The following is a 10,296-nucleotide window of genomic DNA, read 5'->3' on the forward strand; positions in this document are numbered from 1 at the left end:
TCAGATCTTTAATCTTTCTATCACTGCCTGTTAAATAACATTCTGATGGTGTTTGATGCTTTTATCTCCTATAATGATGAGGTCTGATAATGGCCCCTGACAGATAATTGAAAGTTAAATTCAGACAATATTAATAAAGGCTCGTAAGTAGAGAGAGTCAATATATATTCAAATAAAATGCTCAGCATATGTGACCTCTTTTGGCAGGGTCAGTTTCTAAAGTTCTAGAAAAATTAATCTCTAGGAACTATCACAGATGGAAACGTGCTGTTAAGTTGACTTCTGAAGATGGAGGCATATTGCCTAGAAAACAAATTTCTAATTTGGTTCTAATTCAGAAGAACTCATCAAAAAGTGTGAGATGTGCAGCACCTGCCTTTCTTTGTCTTGACATTTTTGCTTCTATGACATCAGGAGAGAGGAGTCGAGTGATTTCATTTGCCCTAATTGCTACAGTTTTGTCACCTATCCCTCACAGACAATAGAATCTAACTGGCGCTGTGGAAGGCACAGTTTACAGAGAATCCATTGCCGGAGTGAAACTAGCAAAGGAGTTTACTGTTTACAATATGATGATCAGAAGATAGTAAGTGGCCTTCGAGACAACACTATCAAGGTGAGGCTTCTTAAATGCTCAGTTGGAGAAGTTAAGATAGAAAGGGCAGTCATTGCCCAAAGAAATTCTGAACATTAATGATAATAACAAGTCTGAAAGGCAGAGGAGAATTTTTAGGACTTTGGAGTATATGTTTTACCCCTAAAAGTGTTTTCTTCATAAGCACATACATTTACCAGAAGAACCTGTATAAATCTGTCAGATCCAGGTAGATGTGTTCTGCTTCATCCCAAGATGGGCTTTCCTTACAGTGTGACTGGTCCTCCAATAATACCATGCTATCTTTGTTCCTCATTGAAACAGATAAAAATCTGTTTGTAATGAAACCACAGTTACTAGAAGTGTTTTTTAAACTCTAAGCTTTACTTATGGAAAAAAGTATAAAGCTAATGTAACTCCAAACTGCCATAATAAAACCTATAAGTCACTGCAATATAACCCATTGTCTGTATTCCTTGTTCACCTTCCTAGATCTGGGATAAGAACACATTGGAGTGCAAGCGAATTCTCACAGGTCACACAGGATCAGTCTTGTGCCTCCAGTATGATGAGAGGGTGATCATAACTGGGTCTTCTGATTCCACCGTCAGGTACAAGGGGCCAAAGACAACTTGTTGGGGCTTTGAAACCTTTCCCTTCCATTCTTCTTTTTCGTTCTTACTGTCATAGAGATTTTGTTAATATGCATATATTGTCAGGAACATGTTTGTAAAACCACATCTAAGGAACAATATAAAGTCATAATATAAAATTCTAGAACTAGAAAGCTCATTCCAAAAACAAATTGTATAATTTTTCATTTTTGTACATTTAAGAATACATTCTAAAGCATATAGTTACTTTTTAGATCGCAAAATAATAACCATCCACTCTATCCACATGGTATTTAACTTGTCAACCACATGGCAAAACAAAGTCATTCTACTAGAAAAATACCTCACAGGAATTAATATGTCCATAAGAAGAAGCATTGGTTTCAAGTAGTAACAACCATAGTATGGCAGTTCACCACTACAGTTTAAATTTGTATAGGTGAGTGATACTTTGTTCTTGCTAGCCCCTCCCCTGCCATCCCTGCAGTTTTTAATTGCAAGCTTCACTAAGGGAGAGGGCACTCAATTTCCAGAGGCGTTAGTGATTTGATGACATAGCCATTATGCTGCTGGAGTCCAGTGTAGTTTGAGTTCTGGGTACCGACAGCACTGCAGGAAACCTCTGTAAGGAATTTTGCCTTAAGCTAAAGGACTTTGCCAACATAATGCATCAAAAGTAGCTTCTTTTTTTAATGGGAGGGGGGGAAACCTAGCCATCTACATTGTTAGGCACTCTTGAGTTAAATGTTTACTATAGCAAGTTATCCTCTGTGAAGAGATTAAGTGGCTCCTATTTCCGATCTGTTGGCCTAAACCACCTTAAATCCTCATTGTCATCAACACTTATTGAGCATTCATAGGATGGGATACTTTTAAGGATTATATTATTCCAAGAATAAGGGAAATAAGTGTTTCTTATGGATGTGGTCAAGGGAAGAAAAGAGGATGTGCAGCTATTCTATAAGCTTAAATAGCATTTCAAGCCTCTGGATTCATGGAAGGCAATTCTTTATCACCACCTCAATACACACACACACACACACACACACACACACACACACACACACACTCCATTGTTCATCAGAACCCCTTTTCAGAAGTCAATCTCAGGGCTTTAAATAAAGACTACAGTAGCTCTTCATCACAAAAATCTTAAGAACCTTTATGTATGTTGTTGTTGTTCACTTCCATCCTAGTTCACCTGCCAAACACTTTTTTTTCCCAGAGTATGGGATGTAAATACAGGTGAAATGTTGAACACACTGATTCACCATTGTGAAGCAGTTCTTCATTTGCGTTTCAATAATGGAATGATGGTGACATGCTCCAAAGACCGTTCCATTGCTGTTTGGGATATGGCCTCCCCTACTGATATTACCCTGCGAAGGGTGCTGGTAGGACATAGAGCTGCTGTTAATGTTGTGGACTTTGACGACAAATACATTGTCTCTGCATCAGGAGACAGGACTATAAAGGTAAGAAATTCTGAGTACTGTTAGCCTGGCGACCAGGCCTTTTCCAACTGTTCAACTTAAAATAAGGGAATTTGACCTGAAAACTTTATCAAAGACAAGTTCATGTTTAAATGTCACATCAAGATAATTCATCAGCTAATATAGGAACTGACCCAGACTTACGTGAAAACGAGATTGAAAATAAGATATATCTTCATTGCTTTTAGATGCTTCATTGCCATGATGTTGGTAAGTATAGGTATAAGTTTAAGTTCAAGAAACATTTGTAAGATTGAATTAGCCTCACAGTCTGCATTTATTTGGGAACTCCTCAGGCCATAATAACCAGATGCAAATAAGTTCTAGATTATTTTGAATATCAAATATCATGCTATCTCTTATTTAAAAGATGACTGTGCCTACAATACTAACTGTTGTCCTCTTGGCACAGGACTCAGGCTGTATCATACCTGGATTTTGCCAATAAAAGCCACAAATGAACTACCAAATAATATTTTTTTTTGTCTCAGGTATGGAACACAAGTACTTGTGAATTTGTTAGAACCTTAAATGGCCACAAGCGAGGCATTGCCTGTCTACAGTACAGAGACAGGCTAGTAGTAAGCGGCTCATCTGACAATACTATCAGGTGAGTAACAGATAACTCTTTCAGAAAAATGTTAGCCCATTTTGTTCACTTATTACCATGGTTTCTTGGTTACACATATTGCCCAAGAGTCAATGATGGCATCTTGTTTTCATTTTATTCTTTTTAGAACAAATTTTTTTAAGTTAAAAATTGATGAAAGATTTTCTTTAATTCCTTGCAGGATCATAGGAATATTCCTAAGCAGAGTCAGAGAAGTGATGTTTTTGTTGATGAGCTCTTTCCTAGTAATTAAGTATTAAACCTCTTGAATGAAAGGGGGGAAAAAACTATGGATTTCAGATTGCTAGATGGAAATTGGGAATCCTTTCTCTAAAATTACTTCTGTAGGTTCAAATCTGGCCTCAGATACTTCCTAGCTGTGCGACCCTGGGCAAGTCACTTAACCCCCATTGCTAGATAGTATTGACTCTAGGACGGAAGTAAGGGATTTAATAAATAAAGTGAAATAAAGTTGCTTCTGCCTGAGGTTAAAAGTGCCACCCAAAGCCAAAGGTAGTAGATCACTTGAACTCAGAAGTTCCAGGCTACAGTAAGTTAAACTATTAGAGTACCTGTGCTAAGTCAGGTACTGATATGGTGAGCCCCTGGAAGTGAGGGGAATATCAATCAGGTGGCTAAGGAGAAACAAACCAGCCTAGATCAGAAACAAAACCAAAGTTTCCATACCAAACAGTAATGGGAATAGGCCTGTTCAAGGTTGCTGTATCTCTGGCCTGAGCAAGTTAAGTAGACCCACCTCCCAAAATAAAATGCAAACCAAGAAGCCAGAGGTTCCTTCTCTCTACCATTGCTTTTTTCATGTTTTTAAACCCTTACCACCTTCCATTTCAGAATCAATACTGTTTATTGGTACCAAGGCAGAAGAGCATTAAAGGCTAGGCAATGGGAGTCAAGTGACTTTGCCCAGGATCACACAGCTAGGAAGTGTCTGAGGCCAAATTTGAACCCAGGACCTCCTGTCTCTAAGCCTGGCTCTCAATCCACTGAGCCACATCACCTGTTCCCTACCATCACTTTAAGCAGATTTCTGTTCCCCCTGAATAATTGATATAGAGAGTATGTCATCCAAACACTAACATACTTTACTGGCAATTTGATTTTTCCCTCTCTTACTGAAGATATATGTGTTGACAATTATAAAGAATCTGGAGATTAAAATATTGATTTGATGTTCTCAACTCAAAGATATTATTGACACAAATATAACTGAGATTTTGGAGGATTCTTCCATTTGTTTCACTTCCTGGGGGAAATAGGATAGTCATCCTATCTAATGGAGTTGGTTCACTTTACATATAATTTGATAGATTAAACTTAGAGTATGCAGCAATTTAAGTGAATTTTATATACATAAACATATACACACAGGTATATATATCTTAGAGAAGTTCTTTCATAATTCAATTTTATGTAAAGGCTTTCCTCTTTATACTACAACATGGAAGAGCAAAAAAGTCAGCCCCTTTATATAATTAAACTAAATCATAGGCACATATTATAGATACTTTGCAAAAAAAGGAAATGGTTGGTCTACATTCTTATTGTTGCTTTCAGAAGGCATTGCCTGCATTCACTTTCCAGGCAGCCTTATACACATTTGACCTTTTTATGCCTAAGAGAACCAAACTGTAAGATTATATACTATCATGTAGCTGCCTACTTCATCAGACCAAAAGGAAATATAGTTTATTAATAGCACTAAAAATATTCGCATTCATTGTTTTTGTTAGGTGTCAATTCTGTAGGGTTTGGTTTAAGGGAGGGGAGGAAATGTTATTTTTTGAGGGCAAGAAGATATCTGTAATATTGGACTAGCCTTAAATTTAGAAGAAAAAATAAGATTTTGAAACTATTGAATACCAAAATACAATGTAGGAGGGAACTAATATTACAACTCAATTAGGATGAATAAAACTAATGTTTTTGTTACTGGATGAGAACAACAGAGAAAGTATTCTTATTTTCTAATAATGAAAACAAGCATTTGCTTTTCTAAAGTGGTCTTAAATTATAAAAGCCAGAGTTTTCTAAGTTATCCCTATGGTGTATTTTTAAAGCAGCAAAACTTACCTAGTAAATTTCAATACTAATGTGAATATTAATTTCTAAATATTAATAAGTCACAATATTCAGAGATGATGGGTAGACATACAAAATTACTGATTTCATTTAGGACTTTATAAAAATGTTTCCCATTCATCCCTTTTTTGATGTATCAACTCCCTAAACACTGGTAAAATAGAACATAAAAGATTGAAAGCTTCTCAGTGGTCTGCAAATACCTGGGAACTTCTCAGGCCATAATAACCATATGGAAATAAGTCCTAAGCTATTCTGAATCAAAAATTATTATTTATTAAATAATTATTTAAAAAAGGTGATTTTCCTTGTCATTCAATACTATGTCCTAATGCTTATTTTTAATGTTTATGGTAGGTGAATTTTTACAATTATAATCCATGTTCCCTGAAATATGCTTGAGTTTCTTACTTTACTCTCTATTTCAGGCTGTGGGACATAGAGTGTGGAGCATGTTTACGAGTGCTAGAAGGCCATGAGGAACTGGTTCGCTGTATTCGATTTGATAACAAGAGGATAGTCAGTGGGGCCTATGATGGGTGAGGTTTTCAACAAGAATCAGAAAATCTGCCTCCCTCTATCCCCCTACCTTAAGGTATTAAAGGTAGAATTACTCTCTAGCAGTGGGTATCTCTTTGGCTTAACATCTTTATCATAACAGTCCCATGTTTTATGGGATCCTTTGTCCAAAGCTTATTTTGTCACCCAATTATTTTAGTTACTTGGCATGAACACATGTATGTAATTTATAATGTAAATGAAAGCCTTAATAGCAAATATAGAAAAGACCTAGTAACTAAAGCAGCCATTGTATTAGTAATGAGAAGAGCAGTTCCCTGCCAAGCCTGAAACACAGAAGAGGTCAGTAATTATGAAATCTGGTTGCTACCCCTTTGCATTTAGCCTTCTTCAGGTAGCTTCCAAAAGTAATCCTCTGTTTCATCCATTTTAACTTATTCAAATATTTCAGGAGTTAACTATTTCACTTAATACTTAGGTTCTTCAATCTGATTTCTTTAAATTTACAGAACCCACGCCCATCACACAAATTTTGTCCAAATACTATGCACTCCAGGCAGCTGGGTGGCTCAGTGGATTGAGAGTCAGGCCTAGAGACGGGAGGTCGTAGATTCAAATCTGGCCTCGGACACTTCCCAGCTGTGTGACCCTGGGCAAGTCACTTAATCCCCATTGCCTAGCCCTTACCACTGTTCTTAGAACCAATATACAGTACTGGTTCTAAGACAGAAGGTAAGGGTTTAAAAAAAAAAAAAAGAAAAGAAAGAAGGAAGGAAGGAAGGAAGGAAGGAAGTTCATTCCAGGCAAATACAGTGCACTCAGTAAATATTTAATTGATTAGACTTATAAAGGGACTCTTTGTTCCTTCTACACTAGCACCTCATTTATGTGACCAATACATTCGAGACCCTTCACATAAGTTGAAAATTATACATACTAATGAATTTCATTATTCAGTAAGTATTTCTTATACAAACAAACCTAGGCACCTTAAGACTTTTTTTTTTTTTTTTGCTTATCAGAGCCACCAGCATCACTACCCTTTGTACTTTAGGAGCTTCATTAGTAGCTGAATAATGCTAATAAAAACAAGGAGAAGCACTTCTTAATGCAGACACTTGTTACAAGCAAGAACTTCCAAAAAAGACAGATGTGAGAGCTAATGTTTGGTGCACAACAGTGTAATGACTCACACTAACCCCTCTCAGAGTGCAAATGAGTGTGATTGGGCGAACTGCTATGAAAAATGGCACATTTAGTGTGCATAATTTAAAATCTTATGTATTTTTCTGCCTTTATTTTTTTTTCAATTACCAGTTGCATATATCTGAATTCATGTGTGTTGAGTTCAAGTAAAATGAGGTTCTACTGTATTTGTTTTCTGACTGAAAAAGGCTACAACTTAGTCTTAGACATTTTTTAAAATATCCATAAAATAAGGAGCAGCATTTCCTTACGTCTTCAGTTGCTTACACTGATTATATCAATCCAGTTGCTAATGGAGTAGTTGCTTATTCCTCTATGTCAGTCATCATCATCACCCCCATGGGAAATTGTTCATTAGTTTTAGCATGGTAAATTCCAGATGATAGAATCTAAGGCTGTTTTCTCTTGTTGCTCTACCTTCCCATTGCCAACCACCCATTCTTTTGATTTTGTCCAGGACTTGCCTGGAATGTTCATTATAGATTCCTTTTACATGAAGAAGTATCTTATAACTGATTCATGAAATTGTTAGACTTTCTCATAGTTAAATCAGAATAAGAGAGTACACAAATATAAACTCTAGGACTTTTAAGTGATCACCTATAATTAATGCTATATTATGAATCAGCCAGCAAAGAGAGAAACTAAAAGCAGAAATTCCTGGGTTCTAATTAAACTCTTGTATCACCAGATGCCTGGTATCAAACATCTCTTTTTTTGCCCTCTTCAGGTTTGGTGTAAGCTTTCTCTCTATCTAAGACCAATTTAGTGAGGCTCTCCTGTTTGCTTTTTTTTATGTTAACCACATACTTTTTGCCCTGTTAAGCTTTACCCAAGAGTAAATGCAAAAGCCAAGTCTTGAGAATAAAAAGGGCTTATATGTATTCCCACAAGCTAAATTTATCAAATAAGCTCTGTTCACTGTAAATGTTTGTTTATGTGAATCTCTGCTGTTCTTCTTCCTTGTTCCTTAATGCCTGTAATGAAAAATTTCTGTTATTGTCATTTTATTTGATCCATAGGAAAATTAAAGTATGGGATCTTGTAGCTGCCCTGGACCCACGTGCTCCTGCAGGAACTCTCTGTCTGCGGACCCTTGTGGTAAGAGCCTCATTTGGGGTCAATAATTAGGAAATGAAAGAGTTAGAAATAGAGATGTTTATGTACTGTGGTACCTTGAGTTGGATTTGATAGCAAGAACTTCATAAAGCCTAGGACCAAATGACAAGGCAGCACAGACATGACAATAAAATATTTTTATGTAGTGCCTTTCATCCAAAAGTGCATGGAGTGGAATGTGGCAGCTGTTTAACAGCTGCACAGCAACTAAACACAACAGTTTAATACAGGAAGTGAATAAGAATTCTGTATCCACTAGAAACTGCAGGGGGTACTTAGGGAAAGAGAATATAATTACCCAAGTTGGAACATGTCCAGTATGTGAGGACCAGCACACCTGCTCCAACACAAAGTGCCATGGGAATTGAAATGACCTCCCCATCCCACCCCAACCCCCTTTTCTCTCTCTCTCTCTCTCTCTCTCTCTCTCTCTCTCTCTCTCTCTCTCTCTCTCTCTCACACACACACACACACACACACACACACACACACACACACACACACACACACACACCACCGTCTTAGTTCAAGACATGGTACCTCTGGCAGCCTGACTCCCTCTTCACTTTTCCAAGGTTTTCGCTGACTCAGAAGGAAATGCATCACCTTCCAAAATCACTAGCTTTACATTCTGTTGTTTGGCAGGTGCTTGTATTGGGAAAACTATAATGGCCTTGGACTGAAAGCTTTTCCTCTTAGGATAAGAGAACTGAGCAGGAGATGAAGACTCTTTCATACTTTTGAGAACTTGGAAAAGCAAGAACCTAGAATATGATAATTCTGCATTCTAACTTGACCAAATATTAGTCATCTCAACTCCTTTTAGGAAAGCATAGGTTTCAGGACCTGCCTTTTTGTTTGCTTAAAGTCTATTCTCTCAGTATCAGCAGTGTTTCACTACATGTGTTTGTGTGTGTTTTTCAGTCATGCTTTGTAAACTTCTTTACTCTCAGTGGTAAACTTAGTTTTAAGGAAAACCTGTGTTCAAATCCTACCTCGAATTTACTACCTCAGTGACTCTGGGCAAGTGAGTTTTCCTCTCTGTGTCTGTTTCTTCACAAATTGAATGGGTTGGATTCAGTGGTCCCTAAGACCTCATACATCTCTAAAATCTGTGATGTTATGATTCTGTTATCTACATACTATTTTGGCATCATTCAACAAAAACTTCCCTCCAAATTATTCCTATGCTTTAGTCCTCACAAATGAAATGTACTTCTGCCATCTCATTTTAATTGGGTTTAATCATATAACATCCAGTGATTTCTTATTTTTAAAAACAGGAGCCCCTACCCCATATTTTAAAAGGTAACCAAATAGCTTGTTCCCTAATAATATTCTATTATTATAAAATTGTGTATAGATACCTCAAGGTTTACAGTGGTCTAATGGGGTCTTTTGTCTCTCCATACATACTCTTCATGCAGCTGTGACTCCTAGAAGACCATAGGGCCACAATAGAAATACTAACATAAGTGAGACCTATGTCCCATATTGAAATATATAAATCTCCTGTACTGGGCAGGTCAAAGAAGAGAAAAAAGAGAAGTGTGTAGGTTGAAATGAGAAAGTGTTCCCACAGAAAGTGATATAGGCCATATTGGTGCAAAGATAAAAAGAGCTCTTTTGTGTCTTTTTAGAAGAGAATATTCATTAATATAGAGTCATGATGTTCTAGGAGAAAAATAAATTTTTGAAGACTTTCAGTACTGTAGCAGCCACTAGAGTCCTAAGAGAATTCCTTTAGAAATTCAAGGCTAGGGCTAGCTAAATGGCTTAGTCAATAAGAGAGCCAGATCTAAAAGTAGGAGGTCCTATGTTCAAATCTGGCCTCAGATACTTCCTAGCTGGTGTTGGAAGGGAATTTCTTTCTCCATTATGTCACTTTGTTTGACATCATCAATCAGTGACCTGGAGGTCATTTATCACTGAGATGTGTAGGTATAAACAGCCCTCAAAGAAAGGAAATTAGAGAACCAAGTAACAAACAAAACAGAAAACTGATCCCATAGGCACTGTGGGGGCCCCTTCTCCCCCCCT

General features: G+C 37.0%; 1 protein-coding gene across 1 annotated transcript in view; it reads left to right on the forward strand.

Annotated features, from left to right (window-relative positions):
• BTRC (beta-transducin repeat containing E3 ubiquitin protein ligase) overlaps window positions 1–10,296 on the forward strand; it is a 196,836-nt gene that overhangs the window by 171,924 nt on the left and 14,616 nt on the right. The window contains exons 8-13 of the mRNA XM_044665502.1: window positions 479–616; window positions 1,088–1,206; window positions 2,435–2,684; window positions 3,194–3,312; window positions 5,841–5,951; window positions 8,160–8,238. Coding sequence (XP_044521437.1) covers window positions 479–616; window positions 1,088–1,206; window positions 2,435–2,684; window positions 3,194–3,312; window positions 5,841–5,951; window positions 8,160–8,238 — 816 coding nt within the window. The remainder of the gene's footprint in view (window positions 1–478; window positions 617–1,087; window positions 1,207–2,434; window positions 2,685–3,193; window positions 3,313–5,840; window positions 5,952–8,159; window positions 8,239–10,296) is intronic.

The sequence above is a fragment of the Gracilinanus agilis genome, chromosome 2 (genome assembly GCF_016433145.1).
Source record: "Gracilinanus agilis isolate LMUSP501 chromosome 2, AgileGrace, whole genome shotgun sequence".
In the NCBI taxonomy this organism is placed as follows: Eukaryota; Metazoa; Chordata; class Mammalia; order Didelphimorphia; family Didelphidae; genus Gracilinanus; species Gracilinanus agilis.